This window comes from Larus michahellis, chromosome 1 (genome assembly GCF_964199755.1).
Source record: "Larus michahellis chromosome 1, bLarMic1.1, whole genome shotgun sequence".
Classification (NCBI taxonomy): Eukaryota; Metazoa; Chordata; class Aves; order Charadriiformes; family Laridae; genus Larus; species Larus michahellis.
The window spans coordinates 25,270,313-25,286,388 of record NC_133896.1 but is presented as its reverse complement, the minus strand read 5'-3'; the positions used below and the strand labels follow the sequence as shown (position 1 = coordinate 25,286,388).

At 36.9% G+C, this 16,076-nt stretch overlaps 1 protein-coding gene across 12 annotated transcripts in view; it reads right to left on the bottom strand.

The window, feature by feature from the left end:
• Positions 1-16,076, bottom strand: part of CADPS2 (calcium dependent secretion activator 2) — a 321,334-nt gene that overhangs the window by 107,976 nt on the left and 197,282 nt on the right. For all 12 annotated transcript variants that reach the window (XR_012588637.1, XR_012588624.1, XM_074597183.1 and 9 more), the window contains exons 9-11: positions 14,649-14,715; positions 8,549-8,657; positions 7,191-7,394 (exon numbers count right to left, since the gene is read on the bottom strand). Coding sequence is in view for 10 of the 12 variants with exons in the window: in XM_074597183.1 (XP_074453284.1) it covers positions 7,191-7,394; positions 8,549-8,657; positions 14,649-14,715 (380 nt within the window). In the remaining 2 variants the exon portion in view is untranslated. The remainder of the gene's footprint in view (positions 1-7,190; positions 7,395-8,548; positions 8,658-14,648; positions 14,716-16,076) is intronic.

Sequence of the window (16,076 nt, the reverse complement as noted above, 5' to 3'; positions counted from 1 at the left end):
TGATTTACTGGGTTATTAGTTAAAGTAAGACAGATTACAGACAAGAAATGGTCTCAGGTACAAATTATACACAGCTGAATCTTTCTTACTTTAAGCGGTTTGATTTTTTTCTCTGGTTAACTACGTAAACATAAAAGATTCTCCTTTTTTAAAAGAAAATCTGTGTAAGTAGACAAATAATTAAGTATTTTGAAATCAGGAGACTGGATGTTGCAAAGGAAACATTCAACATTGTGACAGAGTCATCTAGATGATCACAATGTATAAGGCGACCCACTGAATACAACGTGGCTTGTGAAAGCAGAATCTGCTATTACATAATTTGGGCAAAATAAATAAAAATACAATTTAAAAATATATATACTTCCTAGATCTAATTCTACGGAAAGATCTATGATGGATCACCATCTTTTTAAATGAATAAAACAGGACAAATAACATTGTCAAAAAGTAACAGAAGATCTGCCACCAAATATATTCTAACAACAGAAAAACAGTTAAAAACTTACCTTTGCCAGCTGTAGGCAAGCGGAAAATAATAGAAAATTAGATCTAGTGTAATACATTACATTTTATTTTAGTTATGATACATGTACAAGATAATTGGTAAATCTTTTTGAAACAAAATGGATTTTAAAAAAATATAAGAACTTGATCAAAGATTATGAAGAATTCATAAATGTTATATGTCTGTGATTTAAAAATTATTCAGCAACCTACTTTTAAAAATCACTAAAGTGATTGTATTTTTCTAATTCCTCCACAAATCAGCTTTAGACGTCCTGTTGAAGCTGTATGCAAATGCAAGAGACATAAAGAGTGCTATACTGTGATATACAGTTAGGAAAAAATACAATTCAATTTTATTCTCGACACTTTCTCAATCTTGGGAAATATTGGGAAGATATTCAGGGAGACCTTTGAAGCATAAAATACTTCTGCTTTTTCACAATTATTTTCCTTCCCTTCCTAATGCAATTTGTTTTTCTGCTTTCAAGTTACCTCTAACTCAAACTCATTGTTTTCACTGCTATTTCCATGTTAGACTGTCTATTTCAGGTTGTGTATTTATTTCATCTTTTGCAAAATGTTAGCCAAATAAACTATCAATTTTTTTAGGATGAAGGTAGGACAAATATATATATTTTAAAACCACGGTAAAAACTTACAAAAGCTATTGCAGGAGTTTTAACAAATTCTTTGGGTGCTCTTTTAGACAAGACTATTCATTTTGGCAGAGCAGCATCCTGAATATGCCTTTTGCCATCTTTGCAAAAGAATTCCAATTTTAGCCCAGCTGCAAAGCTATAAAAATAATCACAACCTCAGTGACTCCGCAGAGTTGAGTGACTACCAAGAATTCCATGTTTATGGCACATGCTCAAGTGGTTCCTAGTGATAACCAAATCAATAGGCATCTCTGCCCCATTCCAGCCCAGAAGCAAATATATATTTCCTATGCTAGGGTTAACTACAGGAATTGGCCTTGTAAAGTGGTAACCTCCTCCCTTTTGTGGCTCTCAGTGATATCCCTGCTTGAGCCTAAGCACCATAGAAGCAATTTGAACTAATTCAGGCAGGCAGGAAAGAAGAGCAGGTAGAGACAAGAAATCTGGTATTGTAGGGATTAAAAAGATTTAGAGACTGTGAGTAGTAGGGTAAGAACTATGACTCTGATACAGAAGAGGCTGGAACTGGTTGGATGAAGAAGAAGGTGCACAAGCTCTTTGCAAAAGACAGTGGCAAGACACGTATTACATTCCTTCAAGTGCCACTCCATAGAGATAGTGACAGCTTACGTCAGGAACATTTCGACTCCTGATCATTGACCAGGACTCCAAAGTGCTACATGCTTAGAAATACAGGCCAAAGAGACAATCTATGCCCCCAGAACCTTATCATTTAAATATCAGACAATGAAATAACAGATGGAGAGAAAGTGGCAGAATATGAGAAAGCAGCATGGCCCACATGGCCTGAGCGTCAGGCTGGGGACAGCACACTGATGTACCGCCAGTGTTCTGCTGAAGGACAGATTTGAAGAGGATAGTAGTTAGCTTTTGCATCTTTCTGAGTAGCATGACTGAGAGCATAAAGGTGACTTACTGCCTGCCTAAGGTGGTGGAGGCCAGCGTTAACCTTTTATTTCTAAAAGGGAGATGGGGGTAGTTGGAGGCAAGCAGGAATGGGACATGAAGGGGAACGAGGGAACATGCAGGGAGGGTGGAGTTACTCCACTTCTCCGGGTGTCAAAGTGTATGATGGATATCCAACAAACCTGCTGAGAAAACTATGTCAGATGAAAACATATCATTTATTTCTGTTTGTTTCTAAAATATTTAATTAATTGAACATACAGATACAAACACCTCAGAACTATTTTAAAAGAACTGCTTTACCAATTATTTTGAAACTGAGCAATGCCACCATAAGGTTAAGCAGTGGTATTTCTTGTGTGTTATGACACCAGTACCTTAATATCAATCATATTCTGGTTTTCCCACAGAGTCTCTGATGGAGCCAGTTCAAAGACTGAGAGTGACACAAATAACATTTAAAAGAAATCTGAAATCCATAATTTATTCCCATATCATTAAACTATGATAGGGAGAGAAATTTTATAGTGTTTATCATCAGTATATCCAAATAGATTGAAAATGTTAATGTTATATTTTCATGACTAATCCCACAGCATTTCTTCATTTGGCAAGTTGCCCGCACTTTCTTCTTGATGACACAACACTGACTGCTCCACTCAGGTGATCTGACTGTCTACAAGCTCCCTCTGTGATGCTCTTTTGGTTAGATGGATGTTTCATTTGGAAATGTCTTCAACTTTGCTGTGACTGGACTGATGGCTTGTAATACCAATGTATGGCCAGTGTATTTGACTCCCTTTGCTACTCCCTTGCTACTTAATAAACAGGATTTGATGTTTAGTGCATGGGCTCTAAACAGCATTTTTATGACGACTGTTATAATTGGTCTCTGCAAAATCTCAAATTATTTTCCTTTTGTGAGCTCTTTTGATAAGTGACATAATTCCAAAATAGAGATCTGGAAAAATTTACATCTCAGATCAAACGATTGCTAACCTCACTTGGTTTTCCATTATTTGTCTCTCTCCTTTCTTATCTGCAGATATTTTAAAAAAGAGACCATCTCTGAACTCATGGTGGTGTAGGACCAGAATGATCTTTGGCTTTTTGTTGCTTCATTAAGACATGACAATCCCCTCACATGCTGCTGTTACTCCTTCGTTCTGAACTAGTTATTAACAGTGGTCATCACTTCAGCAGCCTTTCAAACTATATGACTAGATCTCTTAATACAGTGCTCATTAAGAAAGGGATCGTCTCCTGCACCTTTATGAGATGAATTTATTTTTAATTGTCCATTTCCATGAAACATTCATTTCCTTGGGAAACTTCTGGCTTTTCTACAATCATGCATCCTTAAATACTCTGTCCTTCGCATTACAGCACGCTTGTTCAGCATAGTGGAAGTGAAAAGCAGTCTTTTTCTCTTGATCACTGCTGATGTTAGCCTGTCTTCACTTTTATTTTGGAGCTGCTTAGTACTACAAAAGTGCAGTACCAAGTTGCTTTACTCAGAAATGAAGAAATTGGCTAGTATTCATTTTAGAAGCTGGACAAGTACAACAGTAGTTTGATCCAAGTGCCTCGTTGGTAGTATAGAATATCAAGTTTCTTATAAATTACATGAATGATCCTAAAGTGCCGTACAGCACCAACAAGAAGAGACTGTGCATTCAGATCAATTAGAGGTTGGCCTTTTGGAGTGCTGCTGCTGTGCACACGCAAGAGCAACATTTCCATTTTCTGCATTTGTGATAATCGCTGTAAAGATCAGTCAGACCCTGGCTGTCTTATTATATTCACGTGCCTAGTTTATTTTCAGGAGTTCCTGATGTGTTTGTTTTGATCCAGCTCTGAGGTGGCTGGATCTTGTTCATGTCATTTTAAGCACTCTTTTGTACAAGGAATTATCTTACGTGGAACAAGGCACCAATAACTGCAAAAAATACGACCTTTTTTATAAAAAAGGAGTCTCTTACTCCTTCCTTTCTACTACTTTCTTTTATACAAAAGGAGTTCGTGGAATCACAGGAGATCACAGGAACAATTCTACCATAGCTTACAAAAACTCTTAAAGAGTTTTGAACTTGAGATTATAGGAAACAGTAGAGGCTGCGAAAAAAAAAGTGTCATTTATTGTCATTTAAACATATCACTTGATTAAAAATGTTAAATGTTTAGTGGAATGCTTGCACTTTGAGAAGTTGTCATTTTTAGCTAATAATGTAACATTAACTTTGGAAGGTAGAATTTTGTCTACAAGGCAATGGAAAATGGAAATGTTAGTATTTATTACTAGCAAAAAATTAAACTTAATACAGCTAAGTATGTGGCATATTAACCATAATCTGATGTTTTACTTTCTTTAATGACAACTTTCAGTTGCTTTTCATACCTATCAAAAGAATCTGAGGATTGCAGAAGATATTTTACAAACAAAATATATAAAAATGTTGAAACATATCTACTTATGTTGATTTTTCTCTAAATCCTGGAGTTTAAAGACAGTTACATTTTTTAAGCTATTGAAAGGTCTTTTTGTACATTTTATCAGGATGAATGAGTTGCATTTCTTTTCTTCCTAGAGGATGAGGAAGACTGGGACAGACCTTCAAGGCTTGAATATTATTAAACGGCATTTGTTTTGCAAAGCCCTAGCTGGTTTTCTGCTTTCTGTATGTGGAGGGGGTGTTGTATGATATACTTTAAAACAATGTGATCTTGCATTGGTTGGAAACACTTACATGACGTATTAAATGGGAAAAAAGATACATAGAAAAGCACTTAACTAATTTTCTGGTCATAACTGTATTTGCTAATATTAAAAATGTATCACAGTAAAGAAGAAAAAAGTGGAAATGAATTTCACTTAATATATACACTAGCTCTCAAGTACTCGGTGTTATATCTTGATTAAAAATAAAATACTCTTAACTTCATGCAAACATATTTCTAGGGGAAACAAACTGAACTTCTTAGGAAACAATGTATTTAAATCTTACAAAAGGTCAGCTATAGATTCTTCTTAGGAGTAAAACTGTGCCCCAAGAAAATCAGCACAGTGTATGTAAATGAAGCAGGAGTCTTAGAAAATTATTTAAGGTTATATCTGTAAACTCTAGTTCTTGCAGTTTCTTAAAAGCTGATAAATTTGATTATGCCCATTTATACCTCATGTGCAAAGGACAGAATAATACAATTTTCCACATGTAGGCAGAACTGGAGGTATTACAGAAATCAGTCAAACATTGATTCTTTTAAGACTAAACCTCACAGTAAGTTAAATTTCACAAGTCACTCTATTGCAAAGAATTCTATTAATTAATTACAAAATACCAACATCGAAGCATATTAAAATCAAAGGCAAATAATAACTAACCACAGATTTTTGATTTATATACAGTTCAGTCATATCAGCTTGTACAAGTTGATACATAAGCATGACAGAAAAATACATGATATTTTGAGGCTTTTGAGCTTGCCTTAAACTGTCTTTAAAATAAACCTTATTTTTCCTATGGTTTCCACCTAAGAACTGTGGTCACCCTAACTGTCTAAGATAATAGCAAGATGTGTCAATCTTGTTTTTTAATTCTTTACCACTATCAGTAATTTTATCTCTGAAAACGTAATTTCAGTATATCCAAATTCACTATTGTTCTTTGTATCTTTTTCTTTCTATAACTTTCCCTGCTCTGTGGTCAGCATTTTCTAGTTGCTTTTGCTTCCGTGTAAACCCTGTGTCCAAGAGCAAAGGCAATTCCTTGGCTACTGCTGACTATGGTCACTTCTTTTGTATTTTCTAACTGATGCACATGAAGTAGAAACATCAGGAGGGGAATACAGTGAACTCCCAGTACCCAGCCCACATCCAGGTAACTGGGAGAAGGGGAGCAGCAGCACTCCTCAGCTGTTGCCCTACCTTTGCTTTTGCAGTGTTACTTACATCCTACAAAATACTTCACCTTAACATGCCCCGTGATGAATAGTTACTTCACCCTTCCAAATTGTTTTAGATTAAAAATTCAACAGATGTTAGTGCTTTTGTGAGATAACACTATATTTTTTTCAATGTTCTTGACAGCCCAGTCAAGATTTAGGTAACTATTACTGAGTTTAACAAGCAAATATTTATTGTCTTCTAATAGCAAAATGATAAAAGATTACAGGATGAATGGAATGCCGTGAGACTGAGTATAGCAGGACTGACGGAGGAGAATGGTTTTGGGTCAACCTGCTATAGACTTCAGACATCAAACCAAGTTAAGTCTAAAACATGTATCTACCTTCTATCATTCTATGGCATATATGATAATGAAGCAGGATTATTGTATACAGTCATATGACATTGTAAAAATTTGATGGCTTTTACAAAAATCCTTGTATTGCACTCAGCCTCCAGAACAACAACAAAAATTAAATCCTATATGCTTCCTACGTGCAGATATCTACATGACAGAATACTTTCATAGAGATTATATGAAAATTTCAAGATATGGTTAATATATGCTATTTACCTTGATTTTCTCTGAAACAATATTTTCTTCAAAGAAAGATGGGGAGAACTTAAACCTGATTATTTTTTGAAACTTTTTAATATTTAGTTTAATATTACACTGAGGGGTGCAAAATCCAGCAGCCAATCTAGTGCCTTTCAACTCACAATGTACTGTCTGCATAGCATTTTTTAGATAACTAATATATAAAATGTATGATAAAGCTGACCTAAATCTATAAAATTCTGAGAATAGATTGATGTTTTTCTATTCATCACTACACTGGCTGGGCTACTGAAAAATATCATGCAAACCACACATCATCTCCATGGTAATATGTGGGTCAACTGTAATGAATATGAAGCTAATTGCCATATTTTCATGGATTATAATAAGAATAATGACCTGCAAGTCAGGATTTCCCTTGCTGGTAATAATAATCTGAGTTAAAGAGCTTCTGGCTAACAACAAACTGCTAGGCACATATCCCTAGTGAATGAGTTCTGCTTAATTAAACATCATTGAGGAAGCTGTTACATATTTTACCAACTAAAACCAAAACCAAAGCCACAAAAGAAAAAGAAAGCCAACTTACAAAGTGGAGATATGTCTGTGTTGACATTTCCTCCTTTAGGATTCGTCTTTTGAGCTTGACTTGCAGGAATAGGCTTATACGATTGACCTGTGGCTCTGTACATGGCTTGAACCCAGAGTATTCTATCCTGCTCATCGTCACTGGCAAATATCACAGTATCTCCTTCTTTAACAGCATTGAAAAACATTCGACCACCCTGAAGACCTGCAGCAGGAAATAGGAAGGTAATCTTAATCAATACAAGTTACTTCTAAGTCATCATCAATGTTTATCATATTGTTGGTTTTCCTCTGTGTGTGTGTCGGGGTGTGTGTGTCTTAAAACATTTTATAGGTATTTATGACCTAGAAATATCATAAAATCTTGAGCTATAAGGATCAAATGGTAATACATAGAAGTAACATTTAAGTAGAATAAATATAGAAGCCTCAGGAGAACATATTTCCATAATTCCATTTCAGTTCAATTCCAATCTATTTCTTATTCATCTTCTCCGTGTCATATGCTATTTTGCATTTCTCTAACATATCCTCCTTCTCAGCATCATTTTCTTAGCTGGAATTCCCTGTCAACTTTATCTCTTCTTGAACAGAAGCAGCTCCACACCTCTTATCAGTGTTGCTGCTCCTCCCTTGGTCCCTTTTTGTCATTCCAGTGTTTTGTTCTGAAAGTGCATAAGCAGAACAGCACACAACAGTCAACGGGGCTGCGCTGGGGATTTTTTTTACAAGAACACTGTTTTGTCTTTCCAAACACCTTCTGAGCATTCTCTGCATTCTCAATTATTCTAAACATTGAGCCAACGTTTCCAAAGATCAATCTTCAACAACTTAGAAAGAAGTGTCTTAAATTCATAACCCTCCACTGCGTAAGTAGAGGTGAACCATTTTTCTCTACATGTGTAACTTTGATTTCCCTCTGTCATTTTAATACTAACTTGTGCAGATATTCCTGATATCTTCACATTTATTTTTGATTACTCTGAGTAATTTGTCTTTAGCAATAACTGTCATCATTCACCTTCTTTCCTAAATCATTTGTGAATATATTTCACAGTACACTGCCACATGACTCCACCAGCAAAAATAGAGAGAAAAGGGAAAGACTGACTAGAATTCATGTTTTTTTCCTTGTATCATATGTGGCCTTACAATGTTTCAGGCAACCTTCGTGTAAGTTTATTGTTCATTCTTCTTACAACAAGCTTCTTTCTAAAAGCATGATTCTTCACAGCAGAAAATTCTAGTGGAATAATTGCCAAAGAACCTTGGGGTTTTTTTTTGCTGCTAGATGAAAACGAGCAAATTGAATCAGCTGTTTTACACAAACATATCGTACTTCAAAATCATGAAAAGTACCTGTGTGAGGAGCTGTATAATCCACAGTGTATCCTTCGAGTTGCATCAGTTCCTGAGGCTCAGATTTCTTTTCTCTGTAACTGCACATTGCAAATGTGTATTGGCTAACCTGAATAAGAGAGGACATTTTAATTGCTGAATTCCATTCCACAATTGTACAACACATGCACCACTGTTTAAATTAGCTTTCAGTTGTGCTGAAGAAATAAACCCCATTTTTTTTTCCAGAAATATTTACAGTGTAAAACCGTGTTCTTTACCCTTCCTGACAAAGGAAGGAAAAGCAAAGCCATAAGCACATATCTCTCTATTTTCCTGACAGGCAATGTCTTTTCAGCTGTTGCTTTATGAAACATGGAAAGGTAGCAAATTAGGTAAATACTTGGAAAGGAAGGTACTTGGTACCGCAGTACTGACCAAACTGCATGGTCTCCTGTGTGAGAAAAAAAGTCCTATATTCCAAGAAGCTGGAAGAAAAGGACTTTTATGTATAACAGTACTATTTGCAGAAGGAGTGTCACAATTATCTTGCAACTGTCAAGATGAACACACAATCTGGCCAATTCTAGTTAAAGATGGTAAGTGCCAGAACCTTCAGTGCGATTTTATAGTCTAATTTCTGCATCTTTTGCACCTGTATTCACACTTATGTCCAGGTTGCTTGGCTCACTGGATACAGAACTGTAGGCCAAGCAGCGTTCAGCTGGCATGAACATCAGCTACTTCTCATCAAGTACAATTATTAAAAAAATAATAAAGCAATAAGAAGAGTATCTGTCATCACATGGTTTAAGACTCCCTAGACAGAACAGAAAGCAATAAGGAGAGCTACAGAAAAAGTGACCAGAAAAATAATGAATGTGACAGCTGGGAGAGGAAAAGCAATCACTGAAACAAAACTGAGATGTTCCCAGCCTTAAATGAAGAGTGTGATCAGAAGAAAGAATGTGAATCTGTGGATGCTTGAAACTTAAAGGGAACTAAATTTACTTGGGCCTTTGAAACTGTCATCCCCAAGGACTGCAGGATACCTGCAAACTGAGTTGTTATGAACTATAATATAATTTCTTAGATCTGTAAAATTATGCAAGGATCTAAGGATAGTTAAGGAGCTTGTCTGATAGATGATGGACTGTCTCTATCTCAGTTGCTGACTGCTTGGCCAGCTACTACCTAGGTTCATTGCTCTGGCTACAACTTCAGAAATTATCCTTTTTGAAGCAAAATTTTGACAGCTGATTTCAGCTTCATTCACATATTTGCTGGTGCTGTACCTGCACAACACTCCACCTCCGAGTCCAGTGACTTCAACTGCTATTTGCAAAAGATTTTTGGCACTCTGTAAAGACTGATATATTTGGAAAATAAGGCTAGAAGGTGTGATTATTATCTGCATAATGCTCTAAAAATATTTCATTATTTTAGGTATTTGGGTTTTTTGAAACAGGATTATGACGTGCTATGTATATAGAGCATACGGCGACTGAACACACGCTCTATATACACAGTGTATACAAGCAAAAAGAACAAGAGTAGCATCTCTCTGCAAAATTGCCATCAGGCCCCAAAGGCTGAACTGGTGTCTCCAGAACTACAGCAGAAGTCTACAGGTGAAATAAATTAAAGATAGGTATTCCAGTTTAATTAACACGTTAGTTAAGTGAAGGAGGTTTTATAGGAGATAAGGATTTGAGAGACACTGTCAGACAACTAAAACTGAGTGTCATCTTTCCACATCAACTTTAGTATGTTCACTTAAGTGGGCTGTACCAAGGAGACAGAGCTAAATATAAACAAACACTTATAATATAAAATATAAGTAAAGTCCATCACTTTCAAAAGTTCAGATTTTCAGGCTAGAAGGGACTATTACAAGCAGCCAGCCTGTCCTCCAGCATGATGTACATGACAGGATATTACCTTGTTGTTTGCGCTTTGAGCCCAGAGTTCTGCTTTCATTTATAGCGCCTATTTTAGAAAATGACTGTATTTTGATTTAAAGGAGTTAAGTTATCCCTGGGCTGGCAGGGCTGGGCCTGGCAGCCAGGGCCCAGCCAGGGGCACTGGGGCAGCCCTAGCCCCAGGCAGGGGACACCTCCCTGGGCACAGGCCGAGGCCTTGCTGGGACATGGGCCTGGCTCAGTGTGGCCCATGGCTGGGCAGGGCAGGGCTGTGGGGAGCTGGAGACCGGCCCTGCCGAGGCTTTGCTGGGGCAGGGGCTGAGAGCCCCAGGGGGCTGAAATGGGGTCCTGGGCCGTGGGCAGGGTGGGGAGGCCAGGCAGGGACAGTCGGGGCGGTGGTGCCCTGGGGGCCCTGGCACAGGGCTCAGCCCCTGTCCATGTCATCTGTTCTAGGCCCAGCAGCAGTATCGTATCAGCTCTGTTACTGCTCCGTATTTCCCGGTTTATGTTCCCAAGAACTGTTTTGCCTTCATGCCTGAGCATGGAGGGTGCTGTTTGTTAGTCCCACACCTCTAAATCCTTTGCTTTTATTTCATAAGAGCTCCCTCCTCTCCTTTTCTTGTAAACGGAACCTGCTGATTTAATTTTTGATACGTGGCACTGCAGTAAAAACGTTTTTCAAATTACTCAATCTTGTTGAATGAAATAACTGGGCAAGCACCCACATCACTCACATTTACGTGTCAACAACTCCATATAACCACATTGTACAGACAAATTCAGCCATCAAAAAGGAAGCTAGCAGGCACTAATTGTGGAAATGCATAGGATGACCAGTTTTTTCCAAATCCTTCAGCCACCTTATCTTTTTGAAGATCAGCTTGTGGAAGAGCTGGGCTATGTGTCTTTGTTGAACATTTTTACCCTTACCCCTATAACAAGATAGAGATTATAATGCTGTTGATTTAACTTTTTTTCAAACCTATTTCAAATGCATTCTCTTATTTTAAAGGAACAATTTATTAAAAGATACTCATGTCAAAATCAGTCTTACACTTCATCTTCTTATTGAAAATGAGACATTTTAAAGTCTTTCCACCAAAGCAACAAATAGAAAAACTCCAGAAAACTTTGTTTGGGTAAAAAAAAAAGTCTTAACAAAATAAAGAAATACTGAACTCGCCTTGCTTGTTTACATTCACAGCCTCTTAAACCTTTTTCCTTATTGTTATTGGTGGCTGCTATCAGTTATTATAGAGAGAACCACCAGCACAATCTGAAATTACACTTTTTTATATAGATCTATGACTGGGTTTAAGTGTGCTTTTAGTAGTTAATGGACCTGTAGGTAGTTTTACCTTAGAATTCAGGAAATTACTACCAATACTTCATAGAATAACGGGTACTCAAAAGTCAGGAGTATATACAACACATTGTTTTCAGACAAAAACAGAATCAAGCCACCTTAAATAGTAATCCTTGATAGGAGAAAAGGCAATCCTCTTCCTACAATTGCATTTACCTGAATTTCATAATTTTGCAGAGTTACGAACACCCACCTAGCAGCTGTTTTACCTCTTTGTAATGAAGTGGAAAACCAACAACCTGTGCAAGCATGACAGAGTGATACGCTCAAAAATGTGGACATGACTTCTGTGCAGTGTCACTAGGGGATGTCCCCACGGGGCAGAACGACCCCATGTTTACTGTGCTGGGAGAAACCATTACTGCAAACCTGGAGGCTGACTCTGTGGTCCCCGCTAAAGGGCATCATTGGGCAGCCTGCTTCAGGAGTTCAGCAGCAAGAACTAGCCTGCATAGCTGGGGTGTTTACAAAAAAAATTATCCATGAAACAAACGACTGAATTTTCAAACATTAGAACAGGTGAAATTAAAATGACAGAAGTGAAACTGTAAACACAGTAAGTCCAGCTGAGGCTTTTTACCCAACACGTTATGTCCTTGTCTTTTTCCAGTTTGAAACTAATAACCTTTTAGAGAAATGACTGAATTGTAAGAGGAAGAAAAGTAAAATAATGAAGAGGTTGAAATTTCCAGACTCTGTAACCTTCCTATAACATTGAGCTGTTCTTTCACAAACCACTAACAACTTCTAATACGTGTAGCAATAACAAAGATGCACATTACTCACATCATGCTCCTGAAAAATCAACATTATTCATCTAATTTCACACCTGAGTTAAATTTCCAAAGCCTGTGTAAATCATACTGATAGCCTCTGTCTTACAACTGAATTTCGTGGCCTTAACATTTTACTAAGGGAAGCTAAAAGCCAATTTATAAAGGAAGACTCATCAATATGTCAATAATATATCAATACAACAGACTGATATTCATTACCGAATGCTTATTTCACACGTATTGACTTCAGCTTATTGTCAGTGTATACATCACCGCTGGACTATATAAATAAGTCAGAGCTGTCTGGACAGTAGATATTGATTTAACACAGTATTTTTTATATAGCCTTATTGAGTAGATAGCTGCTTTAAAATGAAATAGATTTCTAAATCCCATCCCAGTTGGAAAATTCCTGTAATATGCTCCTACAGCATTTCAATTTCAGCATAGAAAGTTGATAGTTAGTTAGAAAGAAAGATAGTTAAAATTAACTTGGCTGGAATAACCTGGTCTCCCAGGTGGCTCCGTATCACACTCACAGAAAGACTATGTTTCTCTTAGGTGCGCACATTAAAACTCAGGTGTTCTCTGTGGCTTAGAGGTAGAGAACAAGGTCTTTCTTTTTGTGAAAGGGGGGATGTACCGTAGGAGGAATATGAAAGAAAAGCATGAAGGGCAAGGAAGCATTCTAACCTTTCTTTCTTTTTTTCCTGTAACTTTTAAGTTATTTTCCCTTCGCATCCACGCTTTGACAGCTATCCTATACAGAAATTTTCCCAATGTTTACCAACCACTAAGTCACAAAAAGTCCTCATCTCTTCACAGAGGACCTTGGTAAAATCAGAACCAAAATGATTCAGTAGATTTTCCGGAAGATCCTGTTCGGCCTTATAACTATTACTCACTGATTATCAATACGCAAGCCAATTCCCATTGAGGTCAGGAAGAAAACTGTATTGACATCAAGCTTAGCAAGAATAACATGCAAATACTCTCAGCTTTTAACTTTACTTTAATAAGGACCTTGTTTAGAATTTTGTTTTTTACATCCTTACAATTTTCGTTATTTAGGAGTAGGAAAGAGACCAGGTGAGTGTGATTGACAGAATGGTAGAGAAAAGGAACCAGGCTTTCTGTAAAGTAGTTTTAGAAGCCTTCGTTCTTAAAAAAGCCTCATTAGTAGGCTTCATCCTTTGTATGATATTTATGGAGACTCACATTTTAACTGTTTCCTGTCAACAAAACAAAGGACACAGAAAAACAGTGTTCTCTGAACTGACTCAGAAGAACAACAAATTTGTAACTGGCATCTGAAGACAAGCACAAACAGAAAATATTGATTTTTCCAAAGACTCACAAAAATTGTTCATTTCTCAGTTTTGACCATTTAAAATCTACTTTTCTATTCCTGTTCTAATAGTCTCATGTTAACGTCACCATTGAGTAGGATGTGAAAATACTTACAGTTCTGGGTTTGGACAAAAAGTTACAAAATATCAGTCCAGGTCATTTTTGTCATCAATAAAAATGGCTACACTAGATTTTCTATAATGATTACATAATAAGATTTTACCCAATTGCAAGGAAGGACAAAAAAAAAGCATTATTCAAAAAATACTTCAAAAAAGTTCTTAATAGTAACTATTGTTGCTTTTATTTAAGGGCAGAAAATCTTTTTTTGAGATAGAATAAATGAAACAGTAAGTACAATCCACTTTGTGAAATAGAACTGTTTTAAATTGAGCACTGCTAGAAAGCTGTCAGCGGAATGTTTCAAGGTCAGAACAATTTCATTCAGAAATTTGTAGGTTTCAGCTGACACATTGCTCAGTGTAGGGACTCATTTATATAAATGTAAAGCTCAGTGACATTTTTGTTTACTACATATATAAATTAAGACCAAAATACCCTGGATGTTTCTATGCTATAAGAAGCTTGCAGTAGTGCTGCATATGTTGCCTTAAGACACTGATTTACAAATGGCTCCAGAAACCACACGTAAGAGAATTGATAGTCCAAGACTACTTTTTAATGAAATTTCATGACAGACTACTAACCTGAACAAGAACAAAGTAGCGTTTTTTCCACCGCTTCCAAACCTTCTGTCCTAGAGCATACAAATATCTGCAGAGGAAATAATAAATGGAATGTTTTTACATTAATAAGAAGCATGATAATAGGAGGATCCAATACAAATGAGTGTATTTATCTCCTCTACCTACTGAGCTTTTTTACCAGTGTTGTTGCATCTAAGGAGTGACTTTTTTCTTCTATTTACTTGGACCATAAAAATGCAGAGACATATTCCTTTTCACTCAAAATATGACAAAAAAAGCAGAAACAGATGATGTTTAAGACGAATAAGCTGCTTATTACATATATTTCACCATTTGTCTTTGAAAATAGAAAACAATACCTTCAAGTGTAACACTTTTGACTACACAGAAATACTGAATGTTAGAAAAGTTAAACTCCCCAACATTTTTTTTTCCCATTTGATTTCCATAGATTTGCTAGTGTTTCTCTAGTCTGTGAGAAGTCAGTCACAATGGCAGTTTGGGAAAATGCTCAAATAACAAAATGCCAGCAGACAAACAAGATGATTAAATTTTTTCCAGAGCAAACTAGAACCTAATTTCCCAAACAGAAGCCCTTCACTGCTCTTAGATTACAAAAACCTCCTTGTCACCTTGGCAATTACCAGGCTTTAAATCAGACGGTGTAATGAGGAGTATCAACCAGTGAGATGATTAATACCACGGATGTTGATACTATTTGGTGGTAGAGGAAGCACTCCCATTACCAAAGAAGTAGCAGCAAGTTTTATGGCATTATAGTGACACTTTTTTCTGTCACTGCGGTCATGTTGCACTGTTGTTAACAAAGACTGCAAGAGGAAAAGGATGAGCTGTGGGGTTGCATGCAAGAGCCTACAAGTGGTAAGGATCTGCTGCTTAAAATCTGACAGGAGAGCAAAATATTACCTATGAGATGTTTCCTCTGGCTGGCCAGCTTCTATCAAGGGCATCTAGTACAACTAGGTGGGTCAAAGGCAGAACAAAGATCACAATTGTTCAGATTCATGAATGCTGGCTTCACAGGGCACTCTCCAGAGGATGCTGGCACATATATTATGGAGAAGTTATCATGACGAGGATCGGGGATGGTTGGTTGGATGGTTGGTAGATGAACAGGCACCTTTGAAGTAAGGGTCTGCTGCCCTCTACTTTGTGATGACTTTTGGGGCTCTGTTGCTCAGTGGTTCTGAACTCAGTTGCAAAACAGCAATCAAACAATATCTTATGTGAAACAGGCAAGGAAGATACAGGCAAAATCTTTTTCCACTTGCCCTCGGCACACTCTCAAGAACATTCTTTATGGCCTTAGTTATCACAAAGGACAAATTTTTGTCAGTGTAATGCTTATTTACCATGGCGGTTTGCCAAACCACATAACGGCTCCCTTGTTAGCACGACACAGATATC